Source organism: Parambassis ranga, chromosome 16 (assembly GCF_900634625.1).
Source record: "Parambassis ranga chromosome 16, fParRan2.1, whole genome shotgun sequence".
Lineage (NCBI taxonomy): Eukaryota > Metazoa > Chordata > Actinopteri > Ambassidae > Parambassis > Parambassis ranga.
Window position 1 is genome coordinate 22,072,686 of NC_041036.1, and position 18,990 is coordinate 22,091,675.

Consider the following 18,990-nt stretch of genomic DNA (forward strand, 5'->3'; position numbering starts at 1 on the left):
CCTTCTTCCTGTTGAGGGCAGCTTTACCATTTACCAAGGTTTGTTTTTTGGGTAACAGCGGACAGTCTATATCCATCTGTACACATTCATATGTATATGAATTAACACACTACAACATATACATCAATTAGGATGTTATATACATAGAGGGTTAATTTGAAGCTGTTCCAGGAAGGCTCACACTGTTACACCAAGTCCACAGAAGTCTATGAAGGGGCCCCAGATTTTTTTCAAACTTTGTATGCTCCCCTCTCTCTAATATCTTTTTCAGGTTTGCAGTAAGATATGTTGGGAGTATGTGCTGCAGTGATATTATTTTAGGTTTGTTATTTGTATTCATGTTAGTAAACTTGATAAGTTTATTTAGAATATAATCTGTAGTAGAATAGATATAATTTTAGGAGGCCCTTTAAGGGTGAACATATATATATATATATATATATATATATATATATATATATATATATATATATATATACATTAACTGTCTGGTATGTGTTTTATAGGGCTGACTAGAGAAAGCCGGCAGTGCTGGCTCAGGAAATTGTCAACTGCTCAACAACATAAACATCTGCTTTCAAGGAGTTAAGATTTAACCCAAAAGCACTCTAAGTTGAACCCTTTCCCCTAAGTTGACCCCCTGATAAGAAAGAAAAAATGTATGTAAAACACCAATCAAATGTGAGCACTCAGGGACTGCCCCTGGTGTATATAATGATGTGTTTTGAGGGAACAAAGGCAGATGTGTGTGTGCCAGGGTCCTGATCATACACATCTCCAGATCTGATTTTTTGCTTGATGTTCATTCGATAAATAGTTATTTTGAGACCTACTATTGATTCCTCTTTTGCTCACCAACCAACTCGGGGAGACAACTGGGTAGTTGAAAAAGTTTGTCTCAATAAATTCAATCTCATTAATCCACTTACTGATGGTGAATTTTCAGATTCCAGTTAGATATTTTCACTACAGTGCTTGCAAATAAAATAAAGTATTTTTATAGTAGTTAACATTACCAGAGCTTGTGTCCCTCAGCAATTATTTGGATTTTTCTGTCCTTCCACCCCTGACCACATGCCCATGCATTGTGCATTTTTTTCTGGTCCCATGTTGCTCTTTCTTTTGTTTTTCTCTGGTTTAAAAGCAATTTATTTCTTTGTAGCCCTGTCCAAAATAAACTTAGGGGAAAGCTGTCATAGTTCGACAGTTGTTAAAGCTGCTGCATCACTGCTGGGTGGTGCTGCTAAGGTGGAGGTGACAGAAGGAGTGGTTAAAGCTGCTGCATCAGTGCTGGGCTGTGCTGCTGAGGTGGAGGTGACAGAAGGAGTGGTTAAAGCTGCTGCATCAGTGCTGGGCTGTGCTGCTGAGGTGGAGGTGACAGGAGCAGCACTTGATGCTGCTGCATCAGTGCTGGGTGGTGCTGGATTTGGGACTGAGGAAACTCAGCGGTGCACCTGAAGACAGAATCAGAATCAGAATTCCTTTATTTATCCCCGAGGGGAAATTCTTTTTTGTTACAGACAAATAGAAATCAAAGATGAAAATTGAGATATAGAATACATATCTAAATACCTAGATAGCATTTAAATCCCTGAGTTGTATCTAAAGAAGAAGAACATATTTACTTCTGTATAAAAACCTTTACATAGTAAAGAGCATGACATGAATGTGCCAGTATAAATGTACAGCGTCTGAGTGACTGTTACAGTTCAGAGTTCAGTAGTTTGATTGAGACAGGCAGGAATGACTTCCTGTGTCTCTCAGTGGTGCATCGTGGGAGTCAGAGTCTGTTGCTGAGTTTGCCAATCTATTGTCTATTATGTGCATTGACTTTGATTGCGTTGTCTTAGTGGGTGACTTTAACATTCATGTTGATAATCCTAATGATGGAAGTGCTAAAGAACTCTTTAACATCCTGGATAACTTTGGGCTTTCACAGCATGTAACAGACTCAATACATAACAAGGGACATATACTGGATCTAGTTATTTCCAAAGGTCTGAACATCTCTGAGGTTGTGGTGACCAATGTTGCTCTTTCTGATCATTACTGTGTTACGTTTAAAACGATCCCAAACAAACTAAGTAGAGGGACAGGTGATCAGAAAGCATCATATTAATGATAACACCTGTGCACTGTTCACACAGGCTTTTGTACCATCACCAACCCTGCCCACAGCTCCTGTTGATGACCTTGTAAACAGTTTCAGTTCCAAAGTTATGACTGTTATTGTTTCAATTGCCCCAATCAGAACCAAAGTTCTGTCAGGAAGGAAAAAGTCACCTTGGAGAGTTAAAGCTCAAAATAGAGTCTGCAGACAGGCAGAACACAGATGGAGAAAAACTAAACTCCAGGTTCATTATAACATTTACAAAGAGAGCCTACATAACTACAACCAGGAACTGAAAAATGTAAGATAATCCTATTTTTTTAAGAGATCATCGATAGGAACAGCAACAATACTCGCACATTGGTCTCTGTTATAGACAGACTAAAAAACCCAGGAGTATCAGTCCCACCTGAACTGCTGTCTAAAAAGTCATGCAATGACTTTGCATCTTTTTTCACAGATAAAGTGTTAAAAATAAGACAGTCTGTAGCTCTAGCTCCAGCAAAACGATACTGTCACTTGTGCCTTCTCATCCACCAGTTAAGCTGGCACATTTTAACCTTCTAGATAATACAGCACTGACAGAAACTATTAAACAGTTAAAACCCACAACATGGTCACTTGATAATCTGCCTACACATTTTCTCAATGCTGACAAAACAGAGATTATTGTTTTTGGCCCCAAAAACGAAAGAGCTAAGATCAGTGCTTACCTTGACTCCATGTCACTGAAGGTTACAAACGCCAGAAATCTTGGTGTAATACTTGACCCAGACCTGAATTTTAACACCCATGTAAAAGCCATTACTAAGTCTGCCTATTACAACCTGAAAAACATTGCTAGGATCAAGGGCTTTCTGTCCAAACAAGACACAGAAAAACTTATGCATGCATTCATTACACCGGCCCTCAAATCACTGCACTGGCTTCCTGTGAAAGGACACATTTCAAAACTTTACTCTTGGTCTACAAAGCACTGAATGGTCTTGGACCAAAATACATCCTGGACTTATTGGTTCCCTATGAACCATCCAGATGCCTGAGATCATCGGGGACAGGCCTACTGTGTGTACCCATGGTCAGGACCAAACAGTGACCAAGAGTGAAGCAGGATTCGGTTATTCTGCCCCTCACCTGTGGAACAACCTTCCTGAATACCTGAGGTCTGCTCAAACAGTCACTTTATTTAAGTCAGGCCTGAAAACACACTTTTTGTACTGCAGCGTTCTCTTAAATTCTCTAACTGCACTCTTCTCGTCCTGATTTTATTTGATGTTTTTTACAATGTTTTTATTCTGTGATTTCATTCTATGTAAAACACTCTAAATTGCCTTGTGTATGAATGGTGCTAAATAAATAAACCTTGCCTTGCTGAATGAGCTAGTTAGCACAGTGTGGAGCAGGTGAGAGGGACAGTCCAGTATGGTCTTTATATTGGATAACATCCTCCTCTGACACTCCTCTGTCAGAGAGTCCAGGTCCTCTCCCACAACATGGCCGCCTTCCTGATGATTCTGTTGAGTCTGTTGATGTCCCTCACCCTCAGACTGCTGCCCCAGCAGACAACAGCATACATGATGGCACTGGACACCACAAACTCATAGAACATCCTCAGCATCATCCTGCAGATGTTGAAGGACCTCAGCTGCCTCAGAAAGTAGAGGCCACTCTACTTTCTGACCCTTTCTGTAAACTGTGTCCACATTTTTCCTCCAGTCCAGTTTGTGGTCCAAGTACATTCCCAGGTATTTGTACTTCTCCACTACCTCCACTCTTTGTCACATTGAGCAGTAGGTGGTTGCTCTCGCTCCAGGTGACAAAGTTATCCACCACGGACCTGTACTCCTTCTCATCACCACCAGTGATACATCCAACCACTGCAGAGTCAGCAGAGAATTTCTGATTGCCAGCGTCCTCCACTCCTAGCCGGAGCTGGTAGGTGAACTGGAGGGGATCTTTATTCAGTTATATTAGTTATTCATATATTAGTTTCATATAGTATTTCAATGTTATTGTCATTACATTGAAATGCTAATTAGCAGAATGCAAAGAATCAGTAAACTGCAGTATAATACAGCATGTGGAAATGCTAAGTTATGCTCTAACATTAATGATGTGCACTTTAACGCTGATGTGAAGTTTAACAACACACTTTTGACTATATGAACTGTAACACAACAAACAGCTAGACTTACAACCATGGAAAATGAAGAGCATTTTGATTGACTGTAACAAGCTGGGAAAATGTCAGATAACCACATTAATGCAACACCTGCTGAATAGATCTCATATTTACACGTTTGCCTGAGTAAGCAATGATGGGGAGTTACATCACTATTTCCAGTACAACTAGGCCCGTCCATAACATTACCTGCGCTAGCTATTTATTGATTAGCAAACCATGTTATGGTAATTGTTCATGGCGTTATCAATCATCGTTCTGCAACAGCAACTTCATCTTTACCATAACATTACCTCTGTCTTTGAGTTGTTTTTCCTCCTCTTCTTTCCTTTTTTCTTCCCCTGGTCACTAGACACTAGACTAGACACATTTTGAGCTTGTCCCATCAAAACAGACCACCGTGTAGCAGGTAAAGTCCATTATTTAGAGAAGGAGGGGCTTCATAAATAGGCTATATTATTATTATGCTGATACTGCTACTTAGTAGGCTTTGCTATGCAGTTAAATTAATGTGAGCTTATTCTTTTCTGCAGGCATAATACCAACTAGTTTTTAAAATAGTAGAAGTTACACTTTTTTTTTTCCTCCATTTCTGGCGCCCCCTAGATGTACGGCGCCCTTAGCATTAGCCTATAGCTACTGCCTATGCCACAGGCCGGCCCTGCGGATATATCCGGATACAGCCCGAATCCCGCTCTAGCTGGAGTAATTTTCCCAGTGTGAATGGGGTCTTTATAATACAGTGTGAACTTCTCTCCACTTTTTGATCCACTTAAAGAAAACTAAGTTTGGTTCTGTTAAAGGGGACCAGGTGTGAAAACACTTAAGATGTTGAATCAGGATAAAGGCAGATGTTAGGGCCAACCACTGAGAGCTCACGAATACACATCTGCACTTCTCCGTGCATCCGGATGTCTCTCATCTTTTTTGGAAACCTTGCCAATAATATTTTTATGTTTATGTTAATGTGTGTGTGTTGTGTGTGTGTGTGTGTGTGTGTGTGTGTGTAAGCTGTAACCACCTCTGCCTTAGCGAACAGATCAATTTGTTATACATATTAACTTTGCACTGTGACATCATTTGTTGTTGGCTAAAATTCCACCACATCCACATATAGAATAGGTCACTGTGCAGTAAAACAGTTCAGTCAAAAATAGTCAGATTAGTCATAACATATTTATGGCATGGTAGCATCAAGTGAAAAGAAGCTACTGTCTCCAAGCAATAAACACCTGTTTCAGAGAACAACCTAGTGTCTGTGGCCCTGAAGAGAGTTACAGAGTCTTTTGTCAGCTTGACTTAAACATGTTTTGTTGCTGTGACAAGACACAATTCCTGTTTGTAGGTATCTCAATGTTATAAACTAAAGGATTGTACTGAACTGAGTCTTTGATAGTTCAATTTCACTATGGTGACAGAGGAACCTGAAAAATGATTGGTGTGCCTGTTGAGGAGCAGCAAGTACCGTATTTTCTGGACTATAATTTGCACTTTTCTTCCATCCTTTGGCTGGGTATGTGACTTATTCTCAGGTGCCCTTGTGTCCTGACGTCCCATTCCAGAAAGCTATATGAGCACACAGTAGTCTGCCTTTTACTCATTTATAGGATAGTTTAGGAATTTCTGTGTGGTGAAGCTAATAATTTCTCTGCGTGAGGACGTGTTGAGCTGCGTGTGTCTCATTCAATGCGTGAGAATTGAGAGCCCTGCAGCACCACTCAAGTTAAGAGATATTCAAGTGGTAACATAACACAAAAAACATAGTAACTTACCTAGGCCCGCCTCTCATGGTCGGCAACAGAATAGACATTGCATTGTGTTTATTACCGACAGCGAATAAATATTTTTACTATATTTTTACTTTTTTACTATATCATATTTAGGGCCCGAGCACGGAGTGGTGCGAAGGCCCTATTGTAATTGTAAGTGTTATTAGGGCCCGAGCACGGAGTGGTGCGAAGGCCCTATTGTAATTGCTGTGTTTATTAGGGCCCGAGCACCGAGTGGTGCGAAGGCCCTATTGTAATTGTTGTGCACACTTTATCCAAACGTCTTTAAACTTTATGAGCATGATGAGGGCTCCGCCCTGAACGCCTCCATATGTTGAAACCCTGACTTACTCGTGGCGCCCCCTGCTGGTAACAGGAAATGGCCTCTTTTTACTCTGACGTGTACTGCTCCTACATAGTTGACAGCATCAACTTCATTTCACCTCTAGAACCTTCCCAACTAGTTGGTGAAGCTACACTATGAAGGCTGTGAAGCTGCGTGCAATGGTGTCCGTGTGGCGTTGTGGCGACTGTCGATCCTTCGCCGTGAGATTACGTTTGAGTTTTTAATGACCTTAACGACCTTCTATGATCATGAAAATTCATACACACGTTCACGGGGGCGTGTCCTGGCAACTGATGGGGGTTGCGTAAGTGGGTGGGGCAAATTGGCTCAATGGCGCCCCCTTGAATTTTGAACACCCCTCTCCATAGGGGTTTTTTTTGGAGTAGGAAGACAAAAATCGGCACACACACAGAACACGTCAAGACGCACATAAAAGTCTCTTGCACCATTGATCTAGACCACCAGGAAGTCAGCCATTTTGATTTTGGTGGTCAAATTTCAGCGATTTCCACCTTTGGTATGCGGACGAACTCCTCCTAGGGATTTCAACCGATTGACTTCATATTCGGTCGCTGTCACCTAGAGACCATGCTGATCAAAAGTTAGCAAAAGCTTTTCTCTAAGTTAAAGGGCGTGGCCGCTGTGACGTCACTTCGCCATTCATACACGAACAGCTCTCTCTCCTACATACTTGCTCCAAACGGCTTCAAACTTTCTGCACGTGATCAGAGCCCCTCCCTGAACGTCTCTATGTCATCATGATCTATGGCGCTTGCTTGTGGTGGAGACAGGAAGTGCCATGTTCTTCACTGACATGAACTCTGTTTAATCCTTCTCTGTCATTACACAGCCAAATGAGGATCACAGATTTGATGTCCCACAGAGACACCTGTGTGGTTTTCTGTATCATGCTGCCTGTGGCGGTGGCGACTGTTGAACCTTCGGCATGAAACATCAACTGCTTATAACTTCGCCGTGCATTGTCCTAGCATCCTCAAATTTTTTTCATGTCCTAACGGTCCGTCCCCCCACACGTCTGCATGCTCATGAGTCACCTGCACAGCGCCACCTACAGGAAACCGGAAGTAACTGCTTCTTGACAATTTTCATGTATGAATCAAATGTTTTTTGAGGTTTGATGCACAGACAGGTCTCCACTATTCTCATGGTGTCTGGCTCCACCCAGTTGACAAATACGTTACTGCAGCTGATATAAATCCACCACGGACGCTCCTAAAATCCTCACATTTTTTACATGTAATATTGAACCGACCCCGACCACGTGTGGACATCTTTGGACAGCGCCACCTACTGTAGAGAGGAGGTTACTGCATACTAACAATTTTTACATATATTGACAGATTTGTTGCTCTGACACATCTCTGCTTCTGTCTGCCGCTTTTTTCCCACCGCTGGCAAAATCGCCGTGGCTCGTGGGGGGAGCAGGGGAGGGAAGGGACAGCGTGACAGGGAGGGGCGGTCGCGCGGAGTGCGAGGCCCCGATCATTGCTGCTTGCAGCTTTAATTACTACTATTTTTACTTTTACGTTTTACTATATTTATTTCAGGAACCTGAATGTACAGAAAAGTCTGTAACCTGTGACCCAAAAACTGACAATATTTCAGAGCTCCCCCTAAAGGTCTCAAAGTAGGCTTTGAGTGGATCTCGTGTCCTATTTTGACTGGTGCGACTTATACTCTGGTGTGAACTGTAGTCTGGAAAATACAGTATACAGAAATATGGGTGACACTGCAGTCGATTGAGGTGTCGATTGAAGTTATGTAAGATTGTTTTCTTGCTTGCATATTATTCTGCCTCTGGGAGTGTGTGTGGCGATCAAGAATATAAGCCTAGACATAAGAGATAAAATCACAACTATTTTTTATCTCAAAAAAGGCCCGCCAAATCCTGGATGGACTGGTATTTACTCTGTCTACCTGTTGTTTGTCAGACAGTGCTGAGGCAACATTAAGGTTAAGGTGTTATGAATGAGTTCTTTCAGTGATAAACCTTTGTGTAATAGGACAATGACACAGTTCCTAGTCTATCTCCGGATTGAGGACAGATGTCTATAATTGTTCTTTGTCTCATAGGGACAGTTTGGCTTGATCTGCTTTCAGTTATCAGTGTGGTGACACCATTGACAGTAAAAACTATGGACAGAGCTTCCGTGATGTCACCCGTTTGTTTCTGAAGAGCCATTTTGAGGCTCGGTGGGAGGTTCCGGGACGTGATGACCGCCGCCAACACTCCAAATATGGAGAAAGAGGGGGAGCACGAGCAGGGTTTCATGCTGTGATACGTCAACCATCTGTCACTCTAGCAGAAACGCCCATAATAATGCATAATTTTGAGTCCGAAAACAATTGAAACGAGTGAAGTGTAAAAAAATGTACCCCCCGTACAATTGACACTAGAAGAGAACCTATCATCCGAGACCAGAGTGGTTTTTTTGTACCAGGCCGTAAACATGCCATTTTAACATGGGGGTCTATGGGAAATTAGCCATTTGGAGCCAGCCCCCAGCAGTTGCGGTGTGAATTACAAGTTTTGACACTTCTGCATGGGCTTCAAATTTGAGCCCTGAAGGTTGCCACTTGGGTGACACCAAAGAGAGAAAAAAAACACACAACGGTCAGGCATCAGAAGCATTATTGCAAGTGCTACTCCTCTTAATTAATAATTGAGACAAAGTAATCAAAGGTGTGTCACTGTCAACTGGACAACTGCAAGAAAAGGAGAAATGGCAGATTACATATTTTTGTGGAGGCCAATTTGTTAGTTAAAACACAAGATTTTTTTTTAAATCACCAACATTGCGAGATGAAAAACACTGCAGGTAAAGTAGATCTGTTTCCTGTTATTGGAATTTGATGGTTGAGATTGCAACATGATTAAGTGCATCTATGTGCAACACTGCAAGAACCCTGTACACTGAAGAATCAAAGCTGGTGCCATGCTAACACTAAACTAATGGGGAGGGAGCTACATGGTCGGAAGTACAAGCTGTGTTCACTCAGTGCAGCAAGGTTTGTGCTCTGGATTTGTTTTAAAACAAAACGCTTGTGAGTCTTGTCATGTCATTAGGCTAATGGTTGTCCTCTACTTCATTTAAGTTTCATATTTATTGGTTTAGGGTGGCATGGCAGTGCAGCGGTTGGCACTGTTGCCTTACAGCAAAAAGGTTCCTGACTGGGGCTTTTCTGTGTGGAGTTTGTGCGCTCTCCCTGGGCCTGCAAGGGTTTTCTCCTGGTTCTCTGGCTTCCTCCCACATTCTAAAGGCGTGCTTGTTAGGTCAATTGGTCACTCTAAATTGCCAGTAGGTGTGAGTGTGAGTGTGAATGGTTGTTTGTCTGTGTGTTGCCCTGTGATAGACTGGTGACCTGTCCAGGGTGAGATAGGCTCCAGCCCCACGTGACCCTGCACGGCAGGATGGGGCGGGTTCAGATAGTGGATGGATTTATTGTTTTAGGCTTTACATAGATTTAAGGTAACTTTACCATAATTCACCAGACTTTGTTTGCCTGCTTTTTGTGCAGTTGCTGTTACTTACTTCTTATATTTCTGTGGTTATTTTGGTAGTATTACAATTAATGTGTTACGATTCAAAAACAGTAATATTGTAATATAACTAATTATTTTTAAATGACGGTAAATTGTACTATGTATTATATTTTGAAAGTAACTTGCCCAACACTGTTCCTTAACAGCTATACTCTTATGAGATTTATTTACTCATTCAAATTCATCTTGCCGGGGTCAAACTATGAGTTTGTATTGAGGTGGTTCAGACCAATGTCCTGTGAGAAAGCACTTTAAAGTAACTGCATGTTGTATAATGGTCAGAAGTGGCTGTAACCTTTATGCTCACATTTGATCTTAAAGACGGCAAAAATCACCTACCAACACTTTAAATGCTACTTCCTCTGCTGGTGGGGGACTCAAACATGACCCACTGAGCAGTTCCCCCACTACCTCAACACCTTCTTACCTCTCCTCTCTTCCCATGAGGCCAATTCATACTAATGATTCATCTCATCAACTATGTTTGCTGTCTTTCTTGTAGTTCTATCTCTCTCTCTCTCTCTCTTGTTCTCTCTCTCTGCAGGTCTCTCTGCCTCCAGATATGCATGCTGACCTGCAGTCCAGCCCCTTCTGTCCTGTAATGTATGATGTCTGTGCATGTTTGTTCCTCTCTCTCTCCTTCATCCTCTCTGTCCTGTCTACCTCTTCTTCTCCTCCTCTACCTGGCTGACTGTCAGCAGAAAGGTTATCCTTATGAGCCAGGACTTGTTCAAGGTTTCTTCCTGTAAAAAGGGAGTTTTTCCTGCCACTGTTGCTCTTAAGTCCTTGTTCAGCGGTCAGGCTCTGGGTTTCTGTAAAGCACCTGGAAACAATTCTGATTGTAAAAAGCAGTATATACACTATTAACACATAACTACAGGAGGGCTGCAGATGCAAAAAAAATGTAAAAGCTAACAGCATCCCTTACATTTAATACAAAAACATCATTTTGTATTGTTTTCATTTGGGTGTGGCATGTTGTTTTTGTGTGTTTATGGACAACCAGGACATGCAAGGATGGGCTTCAGCCTGCATTTACAAGATTTACTTCACATTTTTTAGAGACACAGTCATATTGCATTAAAAGACATTAGGTAAGTGCGGGAGAGATGTGAACAGAGAGTGGGGGAGGTAGCCTTGTGAGTTGTGGGAGTAAGTGGAAGCAAGTGGGAGAGTGAAAGAACATCATACATTGTGAGAGATATGGCTACTGTATAGCTATAACAGGCAAAACCAGTTTGCTGTTGGTCAAAGCCTGTTCGGAATTTAGTTGTCTCTGGTCCATTCAAAATCTCAACAAGTCCTCAACAAACTAAAATCTGAAATGTCTCTCTTTTGGAATTGTTGATTTACTTTCAATAAAATCAGTGATAAGAACATCTTCATCACATCACATCATCACAGAGGTCTAGAAAGAAAAACAGAGGTGTGTGGGGACATGGAGGAGTAAAGAAAAAAAGGGGTGTGATTTTAGGACAGAATAAATTTGAATAGTGAAAATGAAAAGATGTGACTTCTACATACAACCTGTTTAAATTTAGCTGCTGTGTTGATTCTTCTAGCATGCACAGTTGTTGTCCTTGTAGCTTGTAGTACATAAAAAACTATCATCACTATGTCACATGGAAAGAACCTACTGTTACCCTAGTAGTCCCATTTCTAGCCACATCTCAGATGGTACAAATGTTGTGACCTACTGTAGCATCTGTTGCATTTAAATAATGTGTAAGTTAAAATGTGTAGACAATTTATAAACTCTTTAAATTCCTTCCTGACAATCTGTCAGTCATGCAGCCCACTTCATGCTGCCAGCAGCCAGGAGTGTGAGTTGAGAAAATGTACTTTAATACCATGTTTTTAACTGAAAACACAACATCTCAAAGCTTGCACAGTTGCTAACATTTGCAGCCAAGTACACACTGTTGCCTTTAAGAGGCCTGTTGCAGTCAGCCAACATGGGAAAGTGATTGTTCCCCCCTTAACAGGACAATTCATTTTGGTATCGTTTGATGTGTTGAGCGGTGTTGCAGAGCAGAGATTACTGCACATCTACTCTAGTGCCAACTTACTCTTACAGTGTATGCATATATATATATATATATATATATATATATATATATATATATATATATATATATATATACATATATATATATATATATATATATATATATATATATATATATATATATATATATATATATATATATATATATATATGTCTGTGTGTGTGTTTGTGTAGAGAGAGAGAGAGAGAGAGAGAGATGGAAGTAGGAAAGGAGAGCATAAGGGATGGAGAGACAGAAACAGAGAGTGAGAGAGAGGTACAAGTCAGTATTTCATGGATGGCTGTGTTGCTATGGGAACAAGATGTGGGCTCCCTATTCCCAAAAAGTGTCCTCCTTCCTTCCTCCTTTCCTTCCCACATTCCTTTTCTCCATCTCTGATCACTTCATTTCTCTTTTCTTCACAGAATCCACAGCATCTCTCACCTCTTCCCTTTCCCTGATCACAACCCACCATGTCTCTTCTCATCACTCTCAATCTTTCATCTTCTGTCATCCATTTATTTTTACACCCACTCAGTCATCACTTTCTCTCTCTCTCTCTCTCTCTCTCTCTCTCTCTCTCTCACTCTCTCATCTATTCTCTCTCTGCTCATTTTCACTCTTTGCCATTTCCTTTCTTTTTGTCTTCCTCTTTTTCCCTGTCTCTGTGATCGCTCTGTCTCTTTAACACTCACTTATATTCTATTCTTTTCTCGGTTGTCATGGCAATAGGCTGGGGGCGTGAGGGAGCGAGTGCGAGCAAGCGAGCGGGAGTGGGTGTTTCGGAAGTGACATCTCTTGGGCAGTAACCTTGTTTCCTGTGTGGTGGAGTTGGGGGCGGATTGAAGGTGCTAGCAGCGCAGCAACACTGACACCGTGTGGACGCTTTGGGTGAGCAATGGGGGACCTGGAACGCACCATGCGAGAGCTGTGTGAATGATCAGATAGGTGAGAATACTCTCCCTGCATTTCTCCCACTCTTTTCTCCCTCTGTCACACACATGGGCACATGTGTACACTGATTACCCTCATTCCCCCTGCTTCACATCTCTCTCTTTTCAAGGTTGAAGGAGAATCACTGTAGCTGAAATTTAAATGAAATCTGAATTGTTGGCTGAATATAAACAGTAGGTTGACTCTATGGTATGCATGTATGTTTACACAGATACAACACTAATCCATAGTCATAGAGGTATTTCTTTGAATCAGTGTGACAGCTGAAGAAGTAAGTTCTCTTTATGGTTACCATGATTTTTTTCTTTTATTTAAGGAGCCTGTAGTATCAGCTCCAGTTACACAGTAAAGTGGTAGTGGTGTACCACAGGTTTTGGCAAAGATAGGGTGGGCATCAGGTCACTGTTAGTATACTTTTATTGTAGTACAGTATATGGATTTTAAATAATTGGTTTGGACATTTTCGCTCACACTTTTTGCTCAGTTTTGTTCTCCAAAATCTCCTATCCCTTGTTGTTGTGGGTATCTATCAGTACCCCATATCATCACTTAATATACTAGCACATTCAGGAGTCCAATGCTTTATGATCCAGCCCATTAAAACATCTTTTTTCTACTATGCATATTAAGCCTGGAAATGTAAAAAAACTGTATGAGACCTACTAGTGTTGTTTTGTTTTGTACACTGGAGGCTATGCAGGTAAAGTGACACACAACAATGACTTAGGGAGGAGTTGGGATCGAACCACCGACCTTCCAGTTATTGGACAACCCTGCTATACCACTGAGCCTCTGCTGCCCATGCAATTACCCTCTGTTTCTCCTTTGCAGCATACAACAGTAAGTGAGGGGCATGACCAGTGTGCTTATTTAGCAAGATGCCTAAAACTTCTAGGCTTCTGAGATCCCGCTGATGACACATAACCCCCCTCGACTGAGCACTAACAGCAACCTCACGGCACATCAGACTCTCATCAGTCACTGTAATGACATGTGCATTATAAGTTGCTTTCTTGGTAGAAAGTAAGACGCTTTGCCTTGCTATGCTAGCAGGAATATATCATCTGCTCTGGGCAACCAGTGGATATTGCAAGCTTTATTTTTAGCACTGTTTTGGAGCTCACTGATGTGTATAAAGCAACATTCGTCTGTTGGGTTCCAGTACTGACAATACTGACCAAGGCTGACCAGTCATCTGATCGGTGCATGGCACTCTTTTTGCAAAATGCTAAGGAGGACAGAAAAGGGAAAAGGGCCAACAGAGATGGAACAAAGGCAGAGCATGGGATGTAGCTTATATTCACAGAGAGCATGAATATGAATGAATGAATGAATGAAAGACATGTAGCAGAGCAAACTGAGAAACGGAGAAAAAAAATAGCATCTCAGCATTTTGCTTGCATCATTGCCTGTTCCATATTGTTACAGTATATTCATGCAACCTAGAGCTGTGTCTGTGCATCTTTACAAACAGTGTGCTTCACAGGCCCTTGATATGCGGTCATGGAGGTAGCGAGGTAGGCCCACAGTAGAGTAGTGTAGACTGGACTGGGGATGACTCACACAGCTATCCTCCAGTGTTTATCTCAGCATTACAACTTTGCTCTGTACAGGTGCAAATTTTGAATTAGGCTCAGTTGCTGCTTGTTAAAAAGGTAGAGCATGTGACACACACTGGTGCATTTCTTTCTTAATCCTTATTATAAGTGATTTATAGTGCACTTACTCAGCATCTATGAGGTTTGTGTCTGCAGTTTAGTTTAAAGCATCTAAATGGTACAATAGAGGACAATGTTTTCCTGAGCCTTCATATGTATATATATAAATATATAAACCAACCTCCTGAGAAACATAGCAGCCCAGAGCATATTGACAGAGTACAAGTTTTGAATTATGAGATCACGGTTAGTAATTATTATTGTTATAATTTAAAACACAAACATGATTACTGTTGCCGATCCTTATTGTGACATGATCTGATAGAAGTTACTTTTGTGTGTGTCAAAGTATTTAAAAGACAGCAGTAATTAAGATAAAAAGATGCTGAAGTGGAGCTGTAATCAGATGCCAGTAGAACGTTTTCTTTGCAGAATTGCAGATATGTTGGATTTACTACCCTTTCTCTTAAGTGAAATCATTTTGTGTGTATGATTAAATTAATGTTACACTACACTGTGCGGTTTTGCTAGTTTTGTTGTGCGTTGGTAACAACTCATGTTGTCATGTAACAATTCACCTAGATGCCTACTTAAACAAAAAAAGCAGGAATTTTGGTACAAAATGGACGGATGGATGGATGGATGGACGGACGGATGGATGGACGGATGGATGGACGGATGGATGGATGGATGGATGGATGGATGGATGGGGAGTTTGACAGAAATGTACCTTTTTTCCTCAAACCATTTTTAACTGTTGTTAACTGTTTAACTGTTTTAACTGTTTCGTTTAACTAAAAATGATCCCTTACAATGTGGCTTGTCATGAAGCCACACATGGTACATGTTTAATATCCCTACATTACTTGATCTTTTTTGTCTTAGTAGAAATGAAAGGACTCAGGATACACCACTATGCTGCTAAAGAGGCAGAGCTGTAAAAAAGACCTGACATACTGTAGTTGCAGGAAATGACAGTGTACTGTCTTGTTTCTTAACCATCTTTGCTGTAGCTTCATATTTGATGTCCAGAAAGCAGAATAAATCCTGAAATGTGACCAAATTCTATCTTAGAAAATGTTGCCTTTTAAAAATGCTTGCTGCAGAATTGTCACCGAGTTTATCTAGCTGCCTTTAAAAAACACCCAGCACATTTCGTTTTGTGTTTATACTATACTACTATTTGTGTAATTAATAACTTAATGAGCTTGACCTCATTACTACAAACAAAAAATGGCACCTGATACAGATGTTATGAAGATGTCCCCTAACTGATCTTCTCTTCCCTCTTCTCTCCCCCCCACCCCCAATTTCTAGATGCAAGGTGTGCCATTCCCCCTTGTTATCACCATCACCATCATCGCATCCACGCCCAGTCATTCCATACTCCCTACGACCAACCCACTCCCGAGCGCACCACCTACGACCACCCCTCTTACAGCCGCCCCTTGCACGAGCGCCCCAACTACGAGCGCATCACCTACAACCGGCCCTTATACGACCGTTCCCCCCTCGACTGCTGGAACCCCCGTGTTTGTGTAAATTCCAGAAATCAGCTCTACATGTTGGACCAGGAGGAGGTATTGTATGAGAAAACTTATAGTCTTTTGCATATGGTGTTTTAGAAATTATACAACAGTGCTACTGTCTGTTCAGCTGGGAAGATCTTGTTGTGTCCAGGAGATAAAATGATTGATTTCTATGTGACAAAATTAGGTAATGTGGTGCCAAACGTATTTCAGCTTGCCATCATTCAGTATTATGACATGCTGCAATAGGAGACATGCACTTGATCTTAAAGAACTGAATAGAGAGCCCAGCTCAATTAATCAGAGTCTCACCCCCGTCAAATTGTGTCAATGGGCAGCAGCTGCACGTGGATCTGAGGCTGTCACCTTGGTGATGGCAAACACTGGTGAATATTCATGACTGTCAGTCACCTCAGCAGAGCAGGTGTCCCTGTCCTTTTCACACACACATATAGTGTTTTATTTATTTCCATTCCTTAGAAGGCTTCAGTGGCTTTAGTGGCAAACAGCAATCTTAATTTACTTTTCTATAGCAGCCCATCTTGAACACATACCTCTTACCCTGGTTTCCTATTTGCTTCAGACTTAATCTATGTGGCTAATACTATTTATTGCCCCATCACTTTTATCTTGGCTTCTTCTTTCTTTCCTTTTATTGCTTGTTCGATCACATCTCTCTCTCTCTCTCTTTCTCTCTCTCTCTCATTCTATGTCTCTTTCTATCTCAGTCTCTCTCTCTCACTTGCTCGCTCTCTCTGCCTTTCCCCCTACCTCCAGATGGTCTCTGTCCATATTCATTGCTGCATCTGTCATTCACAATTTTTCTCTCTTTCCTCCTCTCACCCCTTTCTCTCGGTTACTCTCTCTTCCTCCTGCCTCTGGGACCTTCACCACACTATTCAATTTATTTATTTATATTAATAAATACTGACAATAGGGTTTGTTTCCTGAGTGCCACATTTTATACATCCTGGACAAAATATACTTCAAAAGGTTCAATAGGTTAGAAGGTATGTTGTTTGTTTAATTAGCCTAACTTGCAGAAAAATATTTAATGTGTTATGTATTTGTGGCCAACAAGGAAACATGCTGATTACTGGGTATGTTGCATTTTTAACCCCGATTTAAAAAATGAGATGATTTTATGTTATTAGTAATTTTTTATTAGTAATTTTTGTTTATTATCATTTCAAGAAAAGGCCTGAGTTACAATAGAGAGATATACTTTATTAATCCCTGAGGGAAACATGAAAAGTTGGCAAGAATCATCAATGGGACTATGAACAGTATGATGAGAACTTGGAATTTAGTTTGTAACCCAAACACATCATTAGAAATGGACCAGCCAATGGATCCAGCCAAAATACATTTTTTTTTGTAAAAAGTGGTTAAACTACACCTACTTTGTTGTGACCCACAGTTATGGGGTCAGGAGTCATGGGACCAAGTTGGGATACAATATGACAAAGCACTGCAGATTATAATTTCACCTCTGACAACTTTGCCATCAAATTTGATTGGCTGTAGCAGGCGAATGCTTCAAAATTCAGACAAAAGGTGTGAAGCTTATAGTCTGAAGATGACGTGTACCAAATTTCTGGACAACTGGACTAACTATGTGCTCACTAAAATTTTAGTTTAACTTTTGAAAAAATCCAAAATTGCAAATGACATTAATGCACATCCAACTTTGAGCAGTTTGTGGCATTACAGTGTGGGTGGTGCTGACATGATCATGGTGCTGATCTAAATCCGTGTGCCAAAGTTCACAACTTTCAGAGAGTTCTATGGGCTGCCATAGACATCCCATGAAAATAACTGCTGCCAGTCAATCCCTCTGGTTGCCTCGCAGCGTTGCTGCTTGGCCACCAATTAGTCATAGCCTCTCTTCCCTCTTGGGCCAGTTTTACCACGTAGACCAGAGGTCTGTTACAGCTTTTGCAACAAGCAAAATCCAGCCCTTTGCCTTCTAACATGTCAGTAGTTTGGACTCTGTCTTAAACCCTATTTTGAACCCTAGCTGTTGACTCCTCCGCCCTTTCTCTGCTCCTCCACTCTGACTAGAGGTTAATCACTCCTGCTCAAGACAAAATCAATCCTGCTTTGATTTGATTTTTTTTTGTTTTGTCCGTTACTTCAACAAAACATCAGATTACAACATAAAGGAGTTATTTAAAGGTGATTATGAATTAAGTAAGCTACTCATAACTGTGACATTTGAGATGTTTTTAGTTCCATTTTCATCACTCCCACATCTATGAACCAACTGCTCTCCTTCCTTCAGTCCTGTTGGGGGAGTGTGAGGATTGACAGTGATAGCTGCCTGTCATTCTGTCCACTTCCTCCTCCTCCTTAGTCATATCACATTAATCTGATGTGGCAGATTTTCATAGTACTGCCATGTATCAGTGCTGTCCATTCCAGTTATGCACCGATTGCAACTGTGTTGCACAAGACAAACTGATGGGGGCACAAGCCTCAGTCAGCCTGCAAGCAGAGAAATATCAACAAAATAAATTCGATGTTATGCAGAAATGCCAAATCTATTGTTTTGTGCTACATCTCTGTTTTTAGTGTTTGTACTTGCAGCAGCAGAACTTCTTTGACTTTAGCCTGTATCTACTGTTGTCATAGTGCATAAACAGCAGCTCATAGGTAGATAGTGTGTTTGTTCACAGCCCTGCAGAACACAATCAGGTGGTTGTTGTGTGGGAGTTGGAGAGCTTAATTATGTAATAAATGTGGGTGGCAGTGACACACAGCAGGCAAATGACAGGCTGATTCTTTTGGTAAAATGGCTGACATGAGCTGACCCCCCAGTGGTTTGAA

General features: G+C 41.2%; 1 protein-coding gene across 5 annotated transcripts in view; it reads left to right on the forward strand.

Moving 5' to 3' along the window:
* syngap1b (synaptic Ras GTPase activating protein 1b) overlaps positions 1–18,990 on the forward strand; it is a 245,108-nt gene that overhangs the window by 34,910 nt on the left and 191,208 nt on the right. For all 5 annotated transcript variants that reach the window (XM_028426626.1, XM_028426624.1, XM_028426625.1 and 2 more), the window contains exon 2: positions 15,950–16,212. In XM_028426626.1, coding sequence (XP_028282427.1) covers positions 15,950–16,212 — 263 coding nt within the window. The remainder of the gene's footprint in view (positions 1–15,949; positions 16,213–18,990) is intronic.